Here is a 25348-nt window from a genome sequence, read left to right as displayed (position 1 = left end):
AGTGAGTGAGTGAGTGAGTGAGTGAGTGAGTGAGTGAGTGAGTGAGTGAGTGAGTGAGTGAGTGAGTGAGTGAGTGAGTGAGTGAGTGAGTGAGTGAGTGAGTGAGTGAGTGAGTGAGTGAGTGAGTGAGTGAGTGAGTGAGTGAGTGAGTGAGTGAGTGAGTGAGTGAGTGAGTGAGTGAGTGAGTGAGTGAGTGAGTGAGTGAGTGAGTGAGTGAGTGAGTGAGTGAGTGAGTGAGTGAGTGAGTGAGTGAGTGAGTGAGTGAGTGAGTGAGTGAGTGAGTGAGTGAGTGAGTGAGTGAGTGAGTGAGTGAGTGAGTGAGTGAGTGAGTGAGTGAGTGAGTGAGTGAGTGAGTGAGTGAGTGAGTGAGTGAGTGAGTGAGTGAGTGAGTGAGTGAGTGAGTGAGTGAGTGAGTGAGTGAGTGAGTGAGTGAGTGAGTGAGTGAGTGAGTGAGTGAGTGAGTGAGTGAGTGAGTGAGTGAGTGAGTGAGTGAGTGAGTGAGTGAGTGAGTGAGTGAGTGAGTGAGTGAGTGAGTGAGTGAGTGAGTGAGTGAGTGAGTGAGTGAGTGAGTGAGTGAGTGAGTGAGTGAGTGAGTGAGTGAGTGAGTGAGTGAGTGAGTGAGTGAGTGAGTGAGTGAGTGAGTGAGTGAGTGAGTGAGTGAGTGAGTGAGTGAGTGAGTGAGTGAGTGAGTGAGTGAGTGAGTGAGTGAGTGAGTGAGTGAGTGAGTGAGTGAGTGAGTGAGTGAGTGAGTGAGTGAGTGAGTGAGTGAGTGAGTGAGTGAGTGAGTGAGTGAGTGAGTGAGTGAGTGAGTGAGTGAGTGAGTGAGTGAGTGAGTGAGTGAGTGAGTGAGTGAGTGAGTGAGTGAGTGAGTGAGTGAGTGAGTGAGTGAGTGAGTGAGTGAGTGAGTGAGTGAGTGAGTGAGTGAGTGAGTGAGTGAGTGAGTGAGTGAGTGAGTGAGTGAGTGAGTGAGTGAGTGAGTGAGTGAGTGAGTGAGTGAGTGAGTGAGTGAGTGAGTGAGTGAGTGAGTGAGTGAGTGAGTGAGTGAGTGAGTGAGTGAGTGAGTGAGTGAGTGAGTGAGTGAGTGAGTGAGTGAGTGAGTGAGTGAGTGAGTGAGTGAGTGAGTGAGTGAGTGAGTGAGTGAGTGAGTGAGTGAGTGAGTGAGTGAGTGAGTGAGTGAGTGAGTGAGTGAGTGAGTGAGTGAGTGAGTGAGTGAGTGAGTGAGTGAGTGAGTGAGTGAGTGAGTGAGTGAGTGAGTGAGTGAGTGAGTGAGTGAGTGAGTGAGTGAGTGAGTGAGTGAGTGAGTGAGTGAGTGAGTGAGTGAGTGAGTGAGTGAGTGAGTGAGTGAGTGAGTGAGTGAGTGAGTGAGTGAGTGAGTGAGTGAGTGAGTGAGTGAGTGAGTGAGTGAGTGAGTGAGTGAGTGAGTGAGTGAGTGAGTGAGTGAGTGAGTGAGTGAGTGAGTGAGTGAGTGAGTGAGTGAGTGAGTGAGTGAGTGAGTGAGTGAGTGAGTGAGTGAGTGAGTGAGTGAGTGAGTGAGTGAGTGAGTGAGTGAGTGAGTGAGTGAGTGAGTGAGTGAGTGAGTGAGTGAGTGAGTGAGTGAGTGAGTGAGTGAGTGAGTGAGTGAGTGAGTGAGTGAGTGAGTGAGTGAGTGAGTGAGTGAGTGAGTGAGTGAGTGAGTGAGTGAGTGAGTGAGTGAGTGAGTGAGTGAGTGAGTGAGTGAGTGAGTGAGTGAGTGAGTGAGTGAGTGAGTGAGTGAGTGAGTGAGTGAGTGAGTGAGTGAGTGAGTGAGTGAGTGAGTGAGTGAGTGAGTGAGTGAGTGAGTGAGTGAGTGAGTGAGTGAGTGAGTGAGTGAGTGAGTGAGTGAGTGAGTGAGTGAGTGAGTGAGTGAGTGAGTGAGTGAGTGAGTGAGTGAGTGAGTGAGTGAGTGAGTGAGTGAGTGAGTGAGTGAGTGAGTGAGTGAGTGAGTGAGTGAGTGAGTGAGTGAGTGAGTGAGTGAGTGAGTGAGTGAGTGAGTGAGTGAGTGAGTGAGTGAGTGAGTGAGTGAGTGAGTGAGTGAGTGAGTGAGTGAGTGAGTGAGTGAGTGAGTGAGTGAGTGAGTGAGTGAGTGAGTGAGTGAGTGAGTGAGTGAGTGAGTGAGTGAGTGAGTGAGTGAGTGAGTGAGTGAGTGAGTGAGTGAGTGAGTGAGTGAGTGAGTGAGTGAGTGAGTGAGTGAGTGAGTGAGTGAGTGAGTGAGTGAGTGAGTGAGTGAGTGAGTGAGTGAGTGAGTGAGTGAGTGAGTGAGTGAGTGAGTGAGTGAGTGAGTGAGTGAGTGAGTGAGTGAGTGAGTGAGTGAGTGAGTGAGTGAGTGAGTGAGTGAGTGAGTGAGTGAGTGAGTGAGTGAGTGAGTGAGTGAGTGAGTGAGTGAGTGAGTGAGTGAGTGAGTGAGTGAGTGAGTGAGTGAGTGAGTGAGTGAGTGAGTGAGTGAGTGAGTGAGTGAGTGAGTGAGTGAGTGAGTGAGTGAGTGAGTGAGTGAGTGAGTGAGTGAGTGAGTGAGTGAGTGAGTGAGTGAGTGAGTGAGTGAGTGAGTGAGTGAGTGAGTGAGTGAGTGAGTGAGTGAGTGAGTGAGTGAGTGAGTGAGTGAGTGAGTGAGTGAGTGAGTGAGTGAGTGAGTGAGTGAGTGAGTGAGTGAGTGAGTGAGTGAGTGAGTGAGTGAGTGAGTGAGTGAGTGAGTGAGTGAGTGAGTGAGTGAGTGAGTGAGTGAGTGAGTGAGTGAGTGAGTGAGTGAGTGAGTGAGTGAGTGAGTGAGTGAGTGAGTGAGTGAGTGAGTGAGTGAGTGAGTGAGTGAGTGAGTGAGTGAGTGAGTGAGTGAGTGAGTGAGTGAGTGAGTGAGTGAGTGAGTGAGTGAGTGAGTGAGTGAGTGAGTGAGTGAATGTGTGTGTGAGAGTGTGAGAGACTCTGTCTCCTGTGTGTGTGTGTGTTTGACTGAACCAGATAATAATGTGTGAGTTTGCAAGCCATCAGAAGAATGACATTTTAGCACAACTGAGCACTACTACATAAAGACACGGCAGAGAAGACACTTGCATTCCAATGAGTTTATTCTGTAAAATTCTAGTCAATAATCAGGAAAAACAGTTTACATGTAGCTACAAACTTTGAAAATGCAACATGTAGGAGGGCAATAAAAACTGGAACGAAATGAAAACCACATTGGAGAGTGCGAATTTACCACAGATGAGTCATCTACTATCATCAAAAATAAATAGAATATATTCTTTATATAAACAAAGATAAGAAATAAAAAGGTAACAAATCAAGGGAACGTTTTCCGTCGGGAAGAGGACGGGATCGGCGCCGTCTGACGAAACGGACAGAAGAACATCATCAGAACAGAACGGAGCTACGGAATGGAAACAGAAGCCAGCATGCCACTAGAAAGGCTAGAAAACAACCAACCCACCGACACACGAACGGATATTTCACGTCTTAAAAAGATGAGCAGTACCTCTAGCATCGGGATAATAGTACAGAGCTCCTAGAATCAAACGTACAGAGATAAATGGAGTTACAGCGACTCTGTTTGTGCACAATACTTAATACAGATTCTACAGTTTCCACTCTTTTTTCTCTGATTATGTAAAAGCGTTAAAGATGGTCAAGTCGTTTAACAGATGAACGTCTGACCTACAATGTGTTTGTTCATTGTGAAAGAAAGAAATCTGTAGCACGACAGGAGAGGAATGACTGAGAGATCTGAACATCCGCCGCCGAGGCTAAAGCTAAACTCTAAACCAAACCAGCAGAGAGGAATGACGGTCGTGTGTGTGTGTGTGTGTGTGTTTGACTGAACCAGATAATAATGTGTGGGAGCTTGCACGGCAGAGAAGACACTTGCATTCCAATGAGTTTATTCTGTAAAATTCTAGTCAATAATCAGGAAAAACAGTTTACATGTAGCTACAAACTTTGAAAATGCAACATGTAGGAGGGCAATAAAAACTGGAACGAAATGAAAACCACATTGGAGAGTGCGAATTTACCACAGATGAGTCATCTACTATCATCAAAAATAAATAGAATATATTCTTTATATAAACAAAGATAAGAAATAAAAAGGTAACAAATCAAGGGAACGTTTTCCGTCGGGAAGAGGACGGGATCGGCGCCGTCTGACGAAACGGACAGAAGAACATCATCAGAACAGAACGGAGCTACGGAATGGAAACAGAAGCCAGCATGCCACTAGAAAGGCTAGAAAACAACCAACCCACCGACACACGAACGGATATTTCACGTCTTAAAAAGATGAGCAGTACCTCTAGCATCGGGATAATAGTACAGAGCTCCTAGAATCAAACGTACAGAGATAAATGGAGTTACAGCGACTCTGTTTGTGCACAATACTTAATACAGATTCTACAGTTTCCACTCTTTTTTCTCTGATTATGTAAAAGCGTTAAAGATGGTCAAGTCGTTTAACAGATGAACGTCTGACCTACAATGTGTTTGTTCATTGTGAAAGAAAGAAATCTGTAGCACGACAGGAGAGGAATGACTGAGAGATCTGAACATCCGCCGCCGAGGCTAAAGCTAAACTCTAAACCAAACCAGCAGAGAGGAATGACGGTCGTGTGTGTGTGTGTGTGTGTGTTTGACTGAACCAGATAATAATGTGTGGGAGCTTGCAAGCGATCAGCGTAATAAGATGCATTTACAATATCACATATCAGCATCACGAGCCGGAGTCCGACGATCATCTAGTGATCCTCCCGGAGCGACAGATTCTGCTGGAAGAGAGAAGAGCAGCCGTCAGACACTCGTTCTGCTGTGACTTTGCCAAGTCAGACACGTTCCTGGATCTAACATCTTTTGTTGATCCTGGAACAATATTACTGTCCAAAACAGAGACCTAACCCTACATCAGAGAGAAATGATAGCTGAATAACAAGGGCGCAGAAGCACCTAACCCTAAAACAGATATTTCCTGTAAATGTATCCCTCAATTCTGATTGGTTGATTGGGATGTTGATCCAGGAACATGTTGTACTTGTTGAAATCACGTTCACCGTTCTGCTGTGACACATGGACTTCATTCACTCTCTCTCTAACGCTGAGAAACGGCTAGAGTCGAGGAATATTCCTCCCTGACGCCGTGCTCGTCCGTCAAACAGCAGCGACTCTCCGCTCGTCACACACTGGTTTTAGGCAGGATTTTATTAGCCACTGTTATTGTGTATTTATGAAGCATAATAACATTGATATAAATGAAAATCGGGGGCCTTAGACTAGTCTTAAAAAGTTAGTTGTCTGACTTAAACTTTTAAAGTCAGTTATAAATAGGGAGAATGGTCTAAATTGAATACAAAAAGTCTGATCATGTTGGTCAAACTAGTTTTTAAGACACAGTCTTAACATAGTGGCCATATATTTATACGACGGCCCTGATGAACTCTCAGCCGTTTGCATTACTGAATCACTTCTGTCCTGATGAACGCTGTACAGCTGCTGTAGAAGTACAGGTGCCCTGATGATGAAATCAAGAAGATCGTCTCCTGTTCATTGCTCTTACCCCTTGACTGCACGTCTTGTCTGACGAGTTCTGGATGTTGTTGTCATGGTCACCAGCCTCAGAGCCGCTCTTCTGCTCGTCTTTGCCATCCTTCTCCAGATCTTCATCCGAACCCTTCCTGGACAGCTTGGACGACATCTAGGAAAAGGTCAGAGTGAAAACAGGCTTCATTCTCACACCTGTGCTGCTGCGGGATCTGAGGTGCGTCACGCCGCTACGCTAGTAGCTCGCTAACCTTCACTACATATATGAGTGTGCGGGACTCTGTTGCTAGGCAACAGCTGTTGCTAAGCGAGGGCTCGGTGAGAGGGATGCTCAGATCCACACTCACTTCACAGGCTGCTTCAGCAGAGACGCAGACTCAGGTGAGCGGATGCAGTCGCGTCATTTGTGTGAAGAACAGATCTCTGATCTCAGACACTATGATGTATGATGGGCTCATTTCCTATCGTCTGTATCTCACACACTGGTTCACTGTGATCCTGTGCATATTCTGCCCCCTACTGACCTGGAGCCTGAAGTGACCTTCAGCATCACCTCGACTGAACACGTTCATCCATAAAATCACTGAGCACACCACTGAATAACAGATCCTGTAACTGGATCATGCAGTGTGTGCACTCCCTGCTATCTAAACACCTGCTGGAGTTTTTGCTGCTCAATGTTTGCATGATTCTGCTGTAAAGATAAAATATATCTTGACACAGAACTCACAAAAATGGGTTCAAAATAGGGGTCGACCGTTTATCGACCTGGCCGATTATCGGAGCTGATATTAGGCATTTTTATGATTATCGGTATCGGCCATTTTCAAAACTGATTTGCTGATAAAAAAAATTAAATTTTAAAACGAGCTATTTGGCTCTGATGCAGCCTGTCGGAACTCACCACTCTGTGGTCTAGAGCAATCTCCGCCCACCGCACATCTTTTTGCATGTTAAGCCGCAAAAATACTATTTAAATATGAATCCTGCATGTTCTGCGTGTGTCCGTGTGAATGAATGGTGCAGACGCGCGGTTTCGTTTACTACACACATGCTGAAGTGTGCGTGACGGTCGCGGTGTTTTCTGCCGTCTCACTAACGAGGTCATAAATACATGAACAACATCTCCAGAACTGCTCTGAGAGTCACTTCATGAGCATTTGACCGTTTGATTGGAGTAAAACTATCCTCATATCATATACATAGGCTACAGAAACTTAAAAGGTCCTCATGGCAACCCGTCAAAATATAAGTTTGGTTTAGCTTAAAGAAACTGTCAGAAATATATTACTGTGGTGCAGTAGAACATACATACTACTACTACAACAATTATTACAACTTTTGTTTAAAAGAATAAATCACACAATACACTATATCTTCCATGTTTTAATTTGAATAGTAAACCCCTTTGTTTGCCAAAAAAATAAAAAGTTTAACTCTCATTTGATTAAAAGATAAATAAAATTAATGTTTTATGCCTTCATTTGCACTGTACTGTAAATTAAAATGGAAATTTCTAGCGTCAAGGCCAAGATTAGGATGTTTTATGACAATTTAGACATTTTAATAGGCTATTGTACTAAGTGTGTCTATAATAGGCTATTAGTGTTATAGTTTCAGGAAGATAGTTGCGGTCTTCTTAACAACTTCTACAATGGAGCTATGAAGACAATTAAATTATTTACATTTATTACATTGTGATTTATTAAGTTAATCCATTGATGTGCATTAGATGATGAATTGAATAGTCACCTCTACTACTGTAGGTTATGTTTTGGTCATCAGAAAATAATTCATGAAGAATTATGAGAGGTTATGCTATTATTACACATATTTCTAACATGGAAATTATTGAAGCCAGATACTTACATTTCCCCAAGCTGTTTAGCTGTAGTACAGTATTCATAGGCTTAATCATGAAGCATACAGTGGCCCCACTTTTAACTCTCTCTTTATATTACCCTTATTGTAGATGGATGCACAGATGAAGACAAGAGTAAGAAGTGCAGTGTGGGAGTACTACACTCAACCAACACCAGGGAAGGCAGTTTTTGTCAGAGCCCTTGTTTTCCTTAATTTTGACATGAATTTTCATTTTTACACCAGAGCTATATATCAGTCCAAAATATCGGTTATCAGTCTACTTGATCTGTAATAATCGGTACCAGCCCTGAAAAGCACATATCGGTCAACCCCTAGTTCCAAAGCCGCTCCGGTACCTTTGAGAATGCGCTTTTTTTCCGCTTGGATCCGACCTTGTCGCTCTTCATCTTGCCCTCCTCCTCCTCGCTGCTGGCATCGGCCGCGTTCCCTCCTTCTCCCTCAGTCTCAGATGAGCTCTGCTGCTGCATCACCTGAAGCACAGGTGTGGGTCAGAAGGACACAGGTGCTGTCAGACAGACGGACACAGGTGCTGTCAGACGGACACAGGTGCTGTCAGATGGACACAGGGGCGGTCAGACAGACAGAGGTGTGGGTTAGACGGACACAGGTGCAGTCAGACAGACAGGGGCGGTCAGACGGACACAGGTGTGGGTCAGACAGACACAGGCGCAGTCAGACAGACACAGGTGTGGCTTAGACGGACACAGATGCGGTCAGACAGACACAGGGGCTGTCAGACGGACACAGGGGCAGTCAGGGAGACACAGGTGTGGGTCAGACGGACACAGGCGCAGTCAGACAGACACAGGTGTGGCTTAGACGGACACAGATGCGGTCAGACAGACACAGGGGCTGTCAGACGGACACAGGGGCGGTCAGACGGACACAGGTGTGGGTCAGACGGACACAGGCGCAGTCAGACAGACACAGGTGTGGGTTAGACGGACACAGGTGCGGTCAGACACAGATGCAGTCAGACAGACACAGGTGCTAGGTCAGACGGACACAGGTGCTGTCAGATAGACACAGGTGCGGTCAGATGGACACAGGTGCGGTCAGACGGACACAGGTGCTGTCAGATGGACACAGGTGCTGTCAGATAGACACAGGTGTGGGTCAGACGGACACAGGTGAGGTCAGACGGACACAGGTGCTGTCAGGTAGACACAGGTGCGGTCAGACGGACACAGGTGTGGGTCAGACGGACACAGGTGTGGGTCAGACGGACACAGGTGTGGGTCAGACGGACACAGGTGTGGGTCAGACGGACACAGGTGTGGGTCAGACGGACACAGGTGTGGGTCAGACGGACACAGGTGAGGTCAGACGGACACAGGTGCTGTCAGATAGACACAGGTGCGGTCAGACGGGCTCGCACCGCTGCTCTACTCACCTGGAAACCAGTGAATTTGACGCCAGGGTTGTTTTCGATCTCCCACAGGCCTTCATTAAACCCTTTCCTCTTGTTCGACTTGCCAAACTTGTCTTTGTATTCCTTGTAGGGCAGCAGGTCTTTAGGGCCCAGGAAGGCACTGTGGAGACACACACGCTGATTACTGCTGCTTTATATATATATCACTGAATCACAAACACACTGCAGACTTACGTCTCATGGGTACCAAAGAAGAAGATGGGGTATTTGTTAGCTGGCGGCTTCACTGCTCCCTCCGGCAGCTCGTCGATCTAACCGATTAGGAGGAAACACAGTTAAACTCTGATCAGGAACATTATTCTGAATGACAGTTTTACACGGGTTTACATCCATAATTCTACAGATCGGCTCTGGTCCAGTTAAACTTATGCATTTAACCTCATGTCACATTATGGGAGCTTTACACACTTGTTGTCTTTAAGAATGCGTCTCTGTGAGACTCAAAGCACTTTCTGGATCCGGTGTACCGATGAAACATGCTACCAATCAGATTGTACCAAAAATATATTTGCATTGTTTTAAGCAATAAAACGTTTATGGTAAGGGTAGGTATGGCTGGGTAGGGTTAGTTATGGACATTAAAAAAGCCTCAAACCACAAGATGCTGGTAGCACAACCTGACGGATAGCATTTTTTTGCGCTACCTATCTGTTTAATGGGAGGTAGCACAATCTGAGCGGGTAGCACAAATCGTCAGAACGGATCTCACGGCGTCCCGAACTATCAGAGACTGATCTGAGAACATGGTGGGTTGCTTTCGAAATTAAGCTAAAACGCTGTTCTGGGCCCAGATCATCTCACACACGCACACGCACCGGTTCGCTCCGCACTGCCGCGGGTTCGAGTTCGGAGGAGTTCGGTTCTGAATGCACCAGTTCGGTTCCGGTCCCGCGCGGGCCAAACCGTCGCTTTACGGCCCAGATGAGGAACAGCTGCTGCCCAATAACACCATCAGCGGCACAAACACACACCAACAGACCCAACACACCTCCGAACCGGAACCGGACCCGTCCCGAGAGTCAAACACTTCATAAACGTCTAAAATAACGCAGAGCCCCGAACGACGAGAAGAGAGCGGATCATTTCACAGTACGCACAAAAACACGATGAAAAACACGGTGCATTATGCTCGCTCTCCCCCGGTTTCGGCCCGTGTTTGCTCGTGTGTGCAGCGGCCGCTCCGCGCTCCGGTAACCGGCCTCCGCGCCGCTCCGCTCGGCTGCTGCTCGTACTCACCCTCGCCGGCCAGTGCGGGTATCCCTTCATCTTGGCGAAAACCAGGTCTCCAGCTTTATATTCCCGGGGCCGTGGGCGAGCCATCGCGACACACACTCACAGACGTGAAAGAAAGACTGCACGATATTCCGCGGGTCTCAGGCTCAGCGGCGGATGATCGACCATCAATGTTTTGATCGCAGTTAATAAGGAAATAAATAATGAAAGAGGAGAGAGGGCCTGGAGAAACACCTCTTCCCTCGTCTTCTTCCTCCTTAAACACTACAGCCCGATCCCTTCGTCGTGTAATGTTTAGGGCACGTTTTATTTCCTGCTTTTATTCAGTCATTTTGTTGCAGACAGACACACACAGCACGTGTTTCAATTCAGCATGAGTTTATTTTTAAAGGGGAAAGAAAAACAATTAGAAACAGAACTGCAATAAATATGTCCTACAATTAACAATATTTAAGCCAACAGTTTCATTCTGACAGGCTCCTAAAATATTCTTCCAACAGGACATTTGCATCTAATAATGTTAAAATAAAAAGGGTGCTCATCAAGAGAAACAGAGGCTGGTGTGCACAGCCTCTGTAGAGGATCACTGAAGGCCAAAGCAACAGATTGAGAGTTTGTGTGTATGTGCTTTATACTGAGTGAACAAACCCGCAAATTAACAAGCACAACACTCAACAAAAATGCTTTTGATGGGAGCGAATGTGCTGTAGAAACAAATGATTTCACTTCACTGTGAACACTTAGGACATACAGTTGTGGTCAAAGGTTTACATGCACCTTGAATCTGCAAAAGTTTATATAAATACATATAGCCCACCTCTTAATGCATTTTGTTTCCTTCTGGAGCATCAGTGAATGTTTGAAGCTTTTGTAATAATGGAGTCCCTCGGTTGTCCTCAGTGTGAAAAGATGGATCTCAGAAGCAGACAGTGACTGCTGGAAAGGGTTTAACTTTGCAAAAGATGTTGAAAACCAAAGAATTTGCAGGACCTGGAGGATTTTCCTGAAGAACAGCAACAGGACAAACAAGGAACCCATAAACAACCATCGCAAAAAAAAAAAGGACAAACAAACAGTCGGGGATCATCTAGGTAACGACAGTATTTAAAAAATTAAGCCTATGTAAACTTATGAACAGGTTCATTTTTATAAATTCAGCTATTATTTTGTCTTGTGGACTATATGTAAACATTGTTTTTGTAAAATATCTTATTTTGCAGATTCTGCAAGGTGTATGTAAACTTTTGACACAGCTGTGGCCTCCGGTCATTGTCTGTTCTGCTCGTCTGTGTTGCAGCGCATGAAAGCCGGTCCACAGACGGAGGATCTGCAAAACACTCAGATTTAAGCACAAATCATCAGACAACAAACATGACTTCAGCATCTGAATGCAGCAATATTTCCAAAGCTCTAATAAAGACTATTCATGGACTTCAAATCAAAAGTTCAGGAAAAAGATTATTTAGCATTTGAGATCATTCCTACTAAACACATATTCTCCAAACACACAGTTACCAAAAGACTGACATTTCCTGGATGTCACAGCAGAGCGACTGACTGATAGTGAGTTTACAATCATAATCTGACACTGGGTAAACTTAATGGATTGATGACAGCTATAGCACACCCTCAGCAGTGCTCTTTTACCTCTGAAATATCATAAACAGTTTAAGCACAATACAGTCAGCAATTAACTAGACTTTTGCCCATTACCCAGATTACACTTTCCACCGCATTCAATGCGTGTCTGCTTACACTCCAAATGTCAAAACCAGAGAATTACCTGGCAAAAAAAAAGAGAAGAAAAAAGAGAAAAAGAGGCTTATTTCAGATCAAACTCATTTCACATAGAGACTGAACTGTTCGTGTGTAAAAATGGTTTACAAAAGCAACAAAAATAATGTAAAGAGCAAATCAGTCACGGTCTTTAGGATTGTACAGATACAGAACCGCCACCAAAAAGCATCATAATCAAGAGAATATTTTCACTCAAATCCCATATTAAGGTTCGATCATGTCTGAATTTTGAAGCTTTAGTGATTCTCATCCGCTCCTGACAGACCATCCTCCTAAAGCTTTGCAAGACTAACAATTTTAAATGTTTAAAAGAGACACCAACAAGCGATTACTGTCTACCTTTACCCGATTCCTTAATGAGTAAAAAAAAAAAAAAAAAGTTCAGCCAAATGAAGTCTTAGTGAACAATGTGTTATTTTGAATTTCTCTGACAGACTGCATCAGCAGTTTAACTTTCATTCTTTACAGTGAATTATTGCTTTAGTTGTTGCCATCTGAGAATTTTCAACAATATTTGTCTTATTTAACATGAACATTCATCAGTACCACTGTATTAAATCAAACGTACAGCAGGAGTTGGTGTCTCTGACCTCAGATCAGTAACAGCCGATGCTGTCTGGCAGTCAGTGGTCTTCAGTGATGGATCTGCTGATAACAGTGCTGTTCTCCTGCAGGGGGCAGAAGCGTCTCACTGACACACACGGCTTCTTCATCAACACCTTCTGATCACATCGAAGACTTTTACAGAAGCGTTTCTTTTCATCATTTTTCTCTTCTGCCAGAGTAACAGGATCCTCTGGAGCTTCTAACTAACTGCTCACAGACTTCTTCATGGGTTCAGTGAGTTTATTTCAGTCATTTCACACAAACAGCAACTACTTTGATTTAATGATTCAAATGTAGAGCGTCAATATATATTTTTTGGTAACACTTTATTTTAAGGTGTCATTGTTACACGTTACATGTACTTACTATTATAGTAACAATAAATGACATGCAAGTAACCCCAAGCCAAACCCTAATCCTAACCCTAACCATAATTGCCTTTTCATTATTTTTTCAGTTTTATTTTAATTTGTAGTTAAAATAACTAAAAATAAATGTATTTTAAAGTTTAGAATTAGACAGCCTTTGCACACAGGCTTACGCTGGTAACTCATCAGTGGACTTTCCTCGTCAATATAAACTATATTTTTTCATACTTTTCTCATTCTCACTAATTCAAGGTTTTATATGAATGAATCTCTGAATGGAACCAACTGTCTTCAGAAAAGGTTTGATGGCATTTTCATTTTATCTGATAAAATAGCTTATGAGAGGAGCACTGCTTTGTTTACAGCCGTTACCGGGGAAACCGTTAACCCCGTTTTAAATTAATGTAATAATTTATACTTCTGGCTCACCCCTGGTTTAAATGCTCAATTGAGAGGTTTATTATTTTATAATTTATTTTGTTTTTGTGAAAACCTGTATCTCAACTGTAAATCAGTTGCTATTTTGTGGTCTAGAACATGAAAGAAAGTCATTATAACTAAACATTGGACACAACTATGGGGCACCACTGTGCAGCAGCAAGCATCACAACGAAAAAGGAACCTCAAGGTTGATCTAGGAAAATGTCTGCAAATGTATAGGGCCCCATTCCTATATTTTGCCTGGGGCCCCCAATTCACTAAATCCGCCCCTGTAACCTATATATATAGTGCTTTTCTCACACTGGTGGGGAATCGATGTGATGCAAACAGACGGCAGTATGAGCGCAGGAGACAGTCTGTGGATATGGGAACCAGCAGGTGGCCTTCACTCACAGACTGATTGATTCATGGATTTTTGTTTTTTAGTTTTAAGGACATTAGTTTATAGAGCAGTTTGTAAAGACGGCCCCACCAGTCCTGATACTGTAACTGTGATTCCTCAGTTCTCCACTAGGTGGAGATGAAGACCCAATTATAAATGACTATGATTTGAACAAAAGGCAAGAAAATAAATTGATAAATGAATCGGACACATTATATGAATCCAAATGAATATATATGAACTTTGCATTTGCAGTTTAATCGTACATTTATTGTGTTTTTAGTGCTTGTCAAAATCAGTAAATGCTCATTTGTTTCATTTATGCTGCGGTTTGTGCTAGATTACTAAGAAGAGGTGATTTTAAGTTTATTATATGAGTGAAGTGTATCATCTTCTCAGAGACTTTACATATTTATAAAAAAAGGTAATGCAGTGGGCCTGTGCGTGTGTTTGTGCCTTTATGTGAAGTTAGTTTTACGCTGCTGTAAATCCCAGTGTCGGAGCCGCACCAGAGGGAACGGCATGATCACAGCCAGAGGACGACGCCACACAGTCTGAATAAATGATCTAAATGTTTGTCGTCTTTTTTTCCCTGCAGCCTCGACACGGAGTGATTTCAGCCCCTCAGCGTGTGTAACGCAGCCAGACTGAATTGTGGGAAATGAGGCAGACGACCAGTAAATAACAGTTGCCATGATGCCCCTCAGCGCCCGCCACACTGCCACCCAAACGCCCGCCTGCGGAAACAGCGGCCGGACTCCACAATTTCTGCACTTAACACTTGGCTTGGCGCATGACAGGTGCTTATTTTCCTGCACCGGGGGCTTGTGCATTTGAATAGAGCCGCTGCTCTGGCCATCATCATCCTCACTGTAACACCATCATGATCTGAGACCGATCATGTAGCCAGACAACCTTAATCTGACCTTTACACCTTTCATCTTTACGTGTGTATAAGAGAAGAGCTATGGGGAAAAATGGAAGGACAGTAAAGCAGATGTGTTCTGCTCTCATCATCAGGTTTATCTAGTGAAATGCTTGTTGTTACTCATGTTTTCCTCTCTCATGTGTATGGCGATGAACAGCTAATGCTTCATGCTCTGTATATGTGGACCTGACGTCTGTCCCTGTCTGTTGATTTCAGATGTTGAACAGTGTCCTTTTGGGCCTCGACACAAACTAAAGCGTAGACACGCCATCGCTCAGCTGTTAACATACATGACTTAATCAGCTCTCATTAAAACTGCTCAGAAAGCTCATCATAAGTTCATCAGGCTGAACCTCATCACTCCAGCAGTAATATATTTCATAGCTGTAAGCAGGTTTAGAAATGAAAATCTACTATGGCGAGTAACACATATCAACTCACTAGCCAATACTGGTGGTTTATGTTTGATTAAAGAACCTCGCAAATTGGAAACATCTTTAAAGTGTGAACACACAGTTTTCTGTAAGTGTATATGAACACCTGAAAATAGTGTATTCTGTTTTCAGTTAAAAAAGTTTTCTGGCTTGAATTTAGTATGAAATAATAATTATAACAATAAATAAAAATATGCATTTTTCCAAACACCTAAATTCAAATTCAGTGATGCCACTTTGTTCACTCTTGAAGTGAACTTTACACTATTGAGTAGATTCGTTGTTCTGGAGTGCTACCTTGAACTTAAGGAAGCGTGAGTACAGAATAACTTAAGTACTGAATAAAGCGTGAGTATAGAATAACGAGAGTACTGAATAAAATGTGAGAACAGAATACAGAGAGTACTGAATAAAGCGTGAGTATAGAATAACGAGAGTACTGAATAAAATGTGAGAACAGAATACAGAGAGTACTGAATAAAGCGTGAGTATAGAATAACGAGAGTACTGAATAAAATGTGAGAACAGAATACAGAGAGTACTGAATAAAGCGTGAGTATAGAATAACGAGAGTACTGAATAAAATGTGAGAACAGAATACAGAGAATACTGAATAAAACGTGAGTATAGAATAACACTTGTGTGCAATGGACAGTCCGTCCGCTAATTTTCAGAGTGAACAAACAAAATAAACAACAAAATAAATGGTATTTAATAAAAAAAAAAAAGAGTCTCAAAGAATGTTTTTTTTCTGTTTTATTTTTATTTTTATGGCATCTGCAAACAATTATTGACCAGTAAAACTGAAAGCGATTCAGTGAAGCAGAATTAATAATAAATATATTTCAGTCTAAGCAGTTTGATAATCTGGTTTGTTTCTGATGTTTTCTTTTGAGTAGTTGAAGTTCTGAATGGCCGGTAAACGGCGAACCCGGGCAGTACGACATTTGCACCTTTGAGCTATGAAAGCTAAAGGCAAGAAGGTAACGTGTGTATAGAAATGAGAGTTTGGTGCTTTAACACTCCCTTCGTTGGAACAGAACACAGTGTCCTGATAAATAATTAAAATCCTCAGCACAAGATTTTCTCGCCTTGATCACGTTCCTGGATTGTGATCACGATCGTCTCGTTGAAGTCCTTACCTCTCACGCTCAAAGTTACAGTCACAGCTGTCATTCCCGTCTTCCATTGCTGCGGTTGACGATTCAGAAACATAAATGGGATCACACCTCTTTTTGTCCTTGTCAATCACTGGAGCGGCATTCCTGTCTCCGGGCCACAGGCGGGACTGTAGGGAGCGAGTGTCACACGGCATTACAGTCCTGCAAACAGAGCCAAAAGCAGCTTTTTAACATAACAAAAAACCAAGCGATGCATTATTAAACGGGCAGATCAGGCACAATTTGAGTAAAGATGTTGAATGTTGAGCCACGGGTTTCAGCAGTGAGCAACAGCAACCGCTCAGCCGCGCTCAGCATGAATAAATGATGACCACAAGATCAGCGGCGTCCGACATGAGCCGTAGTCTGACGGACGTGCGCGAGTCCGGCTGCAGCGTCACACACACACACACACACACACACGCACTCACACACACACACACTCTCTCTCACACACACACACACACACACACGGTCCTGGAGCCCATCTTCCCGCACAACTCTCACCTGATTCGTTTGCAGTAGATGCAGTGTGGGCAAAAAGAGCAGCAGAATCTCTGGAGGCCGTGTGTGTGTTTGTGTGTGTGTGTGTGTGTGTGTGTGTGTGTGAGTGCGTGTGTGTGTGTGTGAGTGTGAGTTTCCTCTGAGGGGACGCCGCTCTGATTAGCCTGTTTGGGACACACACTCACTCTCTTGCTGACCTTGAGAACTTCTTCCCACCGTCCTTGAATTAGACACTGCAGGAGAAAATAACAGGCAATATTCTCAGTTGCACCGCTCTGTGTGTGTGTGTGTGTGTGTGTGTGTGTGTGTAAAGCATAAATTTGAACTGTAAATGACACTAATGAAATAATGACTAATAATATTAAAATCAATTCATCATTGTTTCTCCGTCAATAATGATTGTTTAGTGCTCTTTAAGGTCTAAACAGAAAGGATGTTTCAGAGGCGGATCACGTTTCTAATTAAAAACCTTTTCTGTAACAGTGTAAAAGTTTCTATACAAACCACGAGACAAGCGAGAATCACCAATGAATTGACTTTAACAGGAAAAAAGTTTTTGTTATTCTCCTCTTGCATTATTGACCAACTATTTTCCTGTTTGACACTGTAAAGCTGCTTTGACACAATCTACATTTAAGCGCTTTAGAAATAAAGGCGACTTTACAAATGTGCCATATTATATTTAACAGGGATGTGGCCTGTTTCGTTTCTGTGAGGATAATATATAGCTTATTTTCCATTGAACAGCTGTATGTGATGTGTAACGATTTGCACTTCCTCGCGTCACATGATAATTCAGGATTCACATTTGAGAGGATCAATGAACATTGTCGACTCCTTCAGACACGCAGAGTTTTGTGCCGCTCGACTGAATTCTGAAATCTAATGAAACGCTCTGCTTTCTTCCCCCAGTCTGTTTAATAAAACCTTAGAGAAGAAGACACTCAGTAAGAAAAATCATTTCACGTCCTGAAAGCGATAAATGTGAGCGATTATAGCAGACCTGACACATTTGGACCGAAGTGAAACGTGTTGCTCAAAACGATTTCCAGATGGATCCTCCTCAAAAGACGGTGGGCATTTTCAAAAGGCACACATCAGATGCTCGGAGCTCATTGTGGAGCGCAGACATCTCTGGTCAAGCCTTTTGTTCTCACTCGGGAACCACTTATAAGAAAACAAGTCTAGGGTTTTAGCTCTAAAAGCTCATGCCAATAACGGTGTTTCCATAGCAATCCAAGCACACGACCGGCTAAAACGTAGCACAGAGTCTGTGCGATCCGAAGCACCTCTGACCTCTGACCTTCTGCTAGATGATATGGATCAATAGGACCAGTTAAAGTTCTCTGAGCTGAATGGAAGTTTGTGAAAAGAATAACTGTGATTCTTCAGCCAGTAAACAGAGCTGTGATGCGAGTGTCAAACGCATGAATAGAGGTTCCATTTCAGAACTGCTGCAGTGTGACTTTAAAATCTGTTTTTCCCTCAATCCCTTTGCTGTGATCTTTGCTTTTTTCCTGAACTTGGGTGACTTTATCTTTCTCTGTCTTTTGAGCTGAATTGATGTGAGTGCTGGAAACTCGCTGTTGGACTATGTGTTGAGCGTCCTGACGGTGAGTGTGCAAGCAGACAAAGGTCAGAGGTCACAGACTCATGTTTTTTAGCAGAGCTGAGATGGAGGCGAGGCCACGGGGCAGCGTGAAACACACACTCACAAACACACTACAATCATAAACACTCACACTCACTCACTCACTCTCTCTCACTCTGAAACACACACTCACACACACACACACACACACACACACACACACACACATGCTGCATTCATAAAAAAAGCAGAACATATCCAGGAGACTGTATCTGCTTTGTGAGACTGAGTCATTTCACAATGGATCTTTGCTGAATCTGAAACACACATGAAGCTCCGTCTGGACAAAGCATTTTAGTCAATGCAGAATGATTTTTCAGTTTAATGTTAGATAATTCCAAATACCATTTTCTCTTTAATTCATGACAAATTATTTTAATATAGAAAATACATTAAATTTTTTAAAGTTAGGTTTATGGTAATATATATTCCCTCACAAGTAAAAATCTGAACAGTGGATATTTACATGACTGCAGACAGCAATTCTGTGTGTACATGTGTGTGTGTGTCTATCAGAGTGTCTGATGTGTTCCGTGTGTATGTGTGTGTGTGTGTGTGTCTATCAGAGTGTGTGATGGGTTCCGTGTGTGTGTGTGTGTGTGTGTGTGTCTATCAGAGTGTGTGATGTGTTCCGTGTGTGTGTGTGTGTGCGCGTGTGTGTGTGTGTGTCTATCAGAGTGTGTTATAGGTTCTGGCAGGTCCTGGTGGGCTCGGCTGGACTCAGCAGAGGGTCTGATTGATGTGGTTAAAAAGATGAAAAACAAAAAGACATCCTCAACACTCTGCTGATTTACATTCACTGGACTTTCAGTTACATTAGTACAGGTTATTTTTTAGCAAAACCTTTCTGATTTTTTCTATTCAGTTACATTTGATCAGACTGTGTGTTTCCTGGGAAAATTGTGCATCCCTACCTCGGAATATATGATCTGCTATATTTTTCTGATACACTCTTAGTGTTTTCAAAGTTTTTAAAAGAAGTATGTTCTGCACATGAATGCTTTTTTTAGAAGTAAAAAACAATATTGTGAGCAAATTCTTAGTTTATAATTGCTGTTTTCTCTGTGAATATCTGTTAAACTGTAATTTATTTCTGTGATCAAAGCTGTATTTTCAGCATCATTACTCCAGTCTTCAGTGTCACATGATCTTCAGAAATCATTCTAATATGCTGATTTGCTGCCCAAGAAACATTTCTGATTATTATCAATGTTGAAAACAGTTGTGCTGCACAATATTTTTGTGGAAACTGTGATGCATTTTATTTTTCAGGATTCACAGATGAATAGAAAGTTTAAAAGAACATCATTTATTTGAAATAGAAATCTTTTGTCACATTATAAATGTCTTTACTGTCACTTTTGATCTCTTTAATGCATCCTTGATAAAAAAAAAACTTAAAATACATTAAAAAAACTAACAAAAAACTAACCCCAAACGTTTAAACAGTAATTTATATGTTAATGAATTGTGTTGTTGTGATGCATAAATTCACTTCAGCATGTGAACCTACTATATACTATATGTGACCCTGGACCACAAAACCAGTCATAAGGGTCCAAATGTAGATTTATGCACCTGAAAGTTGAATAAATGAGCTTTCCATTGATGTATGGTTTGTTAGGATAGGACAATATTTGGCCGAGACACAACTATTTGAAAATCTGGAATCTGAGGATGTCTCTATTTGTTTCTCTGTTTTTGCCACGGGATTGACATCCTGTGGTACTATAGGATCTACACAAGCTTCAGTTTGGATCCAGAACACCTGAGAAGAGATGATGCCAACCCCTCAGAGGACCTCAGATGATGCCAACCCTGAAACAACTTACAGAACTACCACATTTTGCTATATGTTTGATTGCATCATATAATAATTGCTGTTAATAGTGTTCATCGTCTGTTTGATTACGTCTTTAATTGATTTTTCCGTACAGTTCTGCCATATGTACATAAACTGACAATCACCACTGATAAGCTACCACTAAATACTGTAGAAACTTAATTTGCTGTAAAGTTGCTTTGCAACGATTTGTATCGTAAGAAGCGCTATACAAATAAACTTGAATGGAATTGAATAGATTTTTGGCATAAAAGAAAAATGGATAATTTTGACCCATACAATGTATTGTTGGCTATTGCTACAAATATACCCCAGCGACTTATGGCTGCTGTTGTGCTCCAGGGTCACATATATGTAAAAAGTTTGTGTTTTCATATATAAAATATGCCCTTTGGGGAAAAACAAAACAACAACAACAACAAGTGATGTTTTATTAACAAATTTCGAGAGGAGCATTCGCAGATAATCAACCCGGCCAATTCACTATCAGTAATTACATCATCTATCCAACCACCACGAGAGAGAACCACTATAAATAATCATAGCGGCCTTACCTTCATTCTCTCCAGTGTTTCAGCTTCCCTCCACCACCCCGACTCCTCACGTCGACCCATTCCCACCGGGGGAGCGCTCTGCGTTCGGGCAAATACCGAGCTTGGAGCCCTCTCCTCGGACAGCACGCCAAATACGCATACTATTCTACTTGCTTTATTATCTGCAAGGCGAACTCGTGAAATGGGGTCAGGAATGATGTGATTGTTTTATCCTTCTCAATTAAGCAGAACAATCTAGGATGTGTGTGTGTGTTCGGAATAACAGTGAAGATCAAATCAGTTTTGCTGATTTTATGGAATATAGTGTGTTGCTGTCTAATGGCACACTTTCATTCAATCATACGAGTTAATGTGAGCCTGCAGTGTGCTAATATAATCTCATCTGCTGCCGTATGTGTCACATTTCAGCATGTCTGATACTAATGCAATATCCTCTCCTCATGTCATCCATCCACTCACCCAGCCAGCGGTGAGGCCTAACACCTCCATCACGCGCAGTGAATCATCAGTCAAACGCTGCAGAAAGACAGGCGTGCTTCTGAGCGCAGATTGTTTTTAAAGAGCAGCACCGATCTGCAGAAGACCGGGCTTTTTTCCGAGATCTCCTGAGCCGCTAATTAACGGATCTCCAGCGCGAAGTCCTCCCGCCCCCCGCCGGCTCTCGGCCTGTCCGGGCGCTCGCACTCCCTCCCCCCCGTCTGTGCCGCTGGGCCTAATGGATTTTTATCAGCCTAAAGTATCAGAGCTGATTTGAGGAGTCCCTCTGCTGCTCTAGAATTCCTTTTGAAATGCCTTTCTTTGGTAGTCTCATTGCACTAGCCTGGGGCAATGGCCTTCAGAGATCACAATGTTATTAATATAAACATGTCAAAACGCATGCTGAAATTCAAAACAGGGGTGCCAAAATGTCAAGGTGTCAAACTGCTGAAATATAAATCGGGCTTTAATATTCCAAAGCACTGCGAAAATAGCCTTACTGCAAATCGCTGTAACAATGCGGCTCATTTGAGATAAAGTCATTTTCTGCACGCTAACGGTGGGTTCAACACAGCCATAATCAGCAAAACAGGACAGTACGTCTCTGCCTGATTGCGCAGCGGCTCGCGTACAGAGAGAACCGTTCAGCGCTTTATACTTCCGGATGGACAGAAAGATTGATTCTTCTCAGTTCGGCTGCATTTAAATGATCGAAGAGCCAAAAGTCACTGAAACAACAGCTGCGTTAGCGCCGGGCTTCATTTGGGCGCCGTGGTCAGGGTTTGAGTTTGGGAGTCTGTGTTATGAGGGTGAGGTTAGGAACCGGTGTGGTTAACCTGAAGACTGAGCAGAACATTTCCTGTCCAATAACAGAGCGAGAGGATCACGGTTACACGGCATGAACAGCATTCATGTGCTTGTCATGCTGAATAAAGGTTAACATGTGGCCTTGGAAAGCACTGCATCTACGACATGGACTCACCTGATGTGAAGTGTCACCTCTTCTGCCCTGATGATCGCGCGCGGCAGTTTGGAGCGGCTCCAGGCGTCCACGCGCCACCGCGCATCTGTTCCGACACAAAGCCGCATCTGAAACAAACGCGCAAACACACCGACAGCCCTCAAACGCTGCAAGTGCTGCAAGCATCGACTGGTCAAAGACTTCAGCCCACTTTGATCTCCCTTTCAGGCCTTTCATTTGCAGTTAGATACACATGCTAAGAAGTAGAAAGTTTGCATCGAATAACTTTTTGACTATAATGATAACTTCTGACCATTTCATCTTATATTTTATTGCCAGCATGAATATCCTAACACCGTGTCTACACCAGACGCGATCAGTGTGACAAAATACTGTAGAACCCATTATAATCGGTGATGCTGTCTACACTGGATGCGGCGTGACACGACAAATCCCAGACAGTAAACTGATGTATCTTTCTATTTATGACGTGCTGACATAAAGTTCAAATGATTTGCAACGGTTGCTTTGTCACATCTGGTGTAGACACGGTGTTAGTAAGATGATGATAGTAATAATAATAAAAATAAAAATCTGTATAGCCCTTGTTACAGAGAAAATGGTAGTCCCAGTGCATTACATATAAAAAAATTTAAACATTAAGAAAGCATAAAAACAATACAAAAAGAACAAGAAAACTGGAACAATGAATGGAGGAAATATAAAAGTCTGACATTGATGAAAAAGAAACAATGAATATTATAATGTGCTTTTTAGAAATGAGAATCTGTGGAGATTCACTGTATGTTCACTTGGTAAAAGATTTCAGATTTAACGGCAGGCGAGCGTGTTTAACTAATCCAGAGAAATCGAGGGCTCCAGGGGTCTGAACACGTTCGCCCGTTTCAATCCTCACATTTATCCTCGCGATACAAAGCGTTACAGATAACGGTTTGTATTTCACAGAGATGCATAAAAATTCTGTGAAGTTTAGAACAAATGTACGAAATGATGTAATTCGCCTAATTCAAAGAGCAAACGTGTCGCTCAATACAGCATCTGGAAAGCATCTCAAAACCGACTGAAGCTTTTCTCTTTTTTCCATGCTGAGGGTAAAGAGTTTTGGTCACTGTATAAGGTTATTCCTCCAATCACATTAAAGCTTGACACCATCATCTGAAATTTTCAAATTATACCCTGGTGTGCTGATGGACTTCAAAAGTGGCTTCAAAATACTTTGACACAAAACATATATTTTTCAAGTAAAATATATTTGATTTTAGTGCCTTTAGCATTCATGTAAACAACACAGATATGACTGGAGATGCATGTCTCTGCTCTTTGATCTACGTCTTCAGCCTTTGATCTGTCTATGAGAGTGAAAAATGTATTTTCCAGCGGGGCTGAAGCGCGGCGCTACAGTGACCCCACAGACGCAGGAAACACCATCTCCTAATGCTCCTGGAAACCTGCAAATGAAAGCTGGAAAATGAAGTAAACATACTGATATCTGTCTGTTCCACCATGACCTGCCATGCCTTAAAGCAGGATCTTCAGCTCCGCTCTTTCAGAGGCCCCGTGATCCAGATGGAAAGCGGCAGGGGCCAAACGTTTTCAGAGCAATTACTAGATTGTGAGGAACAGGTTAACGTGACAAACAAAGCTTAACACGCTTTATGGTTTTTGTGAACGGTAAGATAGGCTGGAGTAATAAATTAAAACCTAGCAAATGACTGGGATCAAATTAACTGCCATCTTCAACTAGCAAACAGGTTTTGAGAATCTGTTGATTAAAATATCTGCTAAACCCCTGTCTTTGACAAAATCCACCCACATGCTGGAGGAAAAACTGCAGAACCATCATTTTACAAGAGAAAGAAACGTCTGTTCTTCCACTTTCTCATGCAGTGAGGAAAAAGAGCCTGTCTTTGTCCTGCAAATATTATGAGTTTTCACTCAGTGTAAAAATCTCAATTAAAAATGTATGATCATTAGTGAACAAATGTGATTTGTTGATGTGTGAGAATGTCGACTGTATGATCCAAACACAACGAGGATGATAGCATGCATTCAGTGGTGCTTCATGCACTCTCTGCTTCATTATAAGCAACATTGGGCTTGTTTTGTTTTTGCAAGAGATCTGGAACCACCAACATCCAACTCAACGAGAAACACAGATAAACACTTTGTTTAAAAGTTTTCATTCATCGATTTCATTTTTATTTAGTCAAACACATTATCATTGTGCTGTTCTCACTGCGGTCTTGATTAGCTGGTTCAGATGTGTTTGATTAGGGTTGTCTTCACCAGCATAAAAGCTACTGTTAAAAAATGGTGTTGCTGAACTACTGTCGGGAAGGGCTAAACGCAAGGATTGAGTTTTTAGGCAGCACAGCGATTTGATCAAAACCAGTTGGAATGCCATATAAAAAAAATGGATGGTGCGGAATGAAGAAGCCCACTTTAAAGCGCAGAATCAACTCAAATATCGCATTTAGGAGAGTTTCTTGATCTCAGTTCAGCGGTCATTTGACTCTTAAACACTCCTCAGAGTCCTTTAAACCCTTACGACTCAAATCGCTGGCCTTCAGGAATACGCAGAATTAGCTTGCACGGGGTGTTGGTCTGTGCGGCTCAAACCTGGAGCTGTCAGGCTGTGCTGGGAAATCTGCTGGATCATTAGCATACGACGGCAGCCGAGGCTCACATATTTAGTCAAACACATTATCATTGTGCTGTTCTCACTGCGGTCTTGATTAGCTGGTTCAGATGTGTTTGATTAGGGTTGTCTTCACCAGCATAAAAGCTACTGTTAAAAAATGGTGTTGCTGAACTACTGTCGGGAAGGGCTAAACGCAAGGATTGAGTTTTTAGGCAGCACAGCGATTTGATCAAAACCAGTTGGAATGCCATATAAAAAAAATGGATGGTGCGGAATGAAGAAGCCCACTTTAAAGCGCAGAATCAACTCAAATATCGCATTTAGGAGAGTTTCTTGATCTCAGTTCAGCGGTCATTTGACTCTTAAACACTCCTCAGAGTCCTTTAAACCCTTACGACTCAAATCGCTGGCCTTCAGGAATACGCAGAATTAGCTTGCACGGGGTGTTGGTCTGTGCGGCTCAAACCTGGAGCTGTCAGGCTGTGCTGGGAAATCTGCTGGA

General features: G+C 42.8%; 1 protein-coding gene across 2 annotated transcripts; it reads right to left on the bottom strand.

Annotated features, from left to right (window-relative positions):
* Positions 1 to 3873: 3873 nt before the first annotated feature.
* Positions 3874 to 10401, bottom strand: hdgfl3 (HDGF like 3). 2 transcript variants are annotated; one of them, XM_016535883.1, is made up of 6 exons: positions 10082 to 10401; positions 9020 to 9096; positions 8807 to 8945; positions 7749 to 7883; positions 5546 to 5683; positions 3874 to 4760 (listed from the first exon to the last, which is right to left on the bottom strand). In XM_016535883.1, the coding sequence occupies exons 1-6, from the start codon at positions 10163 to 10165 to the stop codon at positions 4734 to 4736; spliced, it is 600 nt and encodes a 199-aa protein (XP_016391369.1). In that variant the 5' UTR covers positions 10166 to 10401; the 3' UTR covers positions 3874 to 4733. The 2 variants fall into 2 exon arrangements, with proteins under 2 accessions (XP_016391369.1, XP_016391368.1); XM_016535882.1 differs by having other exon boundaries at positions 3875 to 4763; positions 10082 to 10390.
* Between the last annotated feature and the right edge of the window lie 14947 nt (positions 10402 to 25348).

This window comes from Sinocyclocheilus rhinocerous, unplaced genomic scaffold, assembly GCF_001515625.1.
Source record: "Sinocyclocheilus rhinocerous isolate Xijiao unplaced genomic scaffold, SAMN03320098_v1.1 scaffold4532, whole genome shotgun sequence".
Lineage (NCBI taxonomy): Eukaryota > Metazoa > Chordata > Actinopteri > Cypriniformes > Cyprinidae > Sinocyclocheilus > Sinocyclocheilus rhinocerous.
The sequence above is the reverse complement of the archived record's forward strand: the minus strand, read 5'-3'. Positions and strand labels throughout refer to the sequence as shown.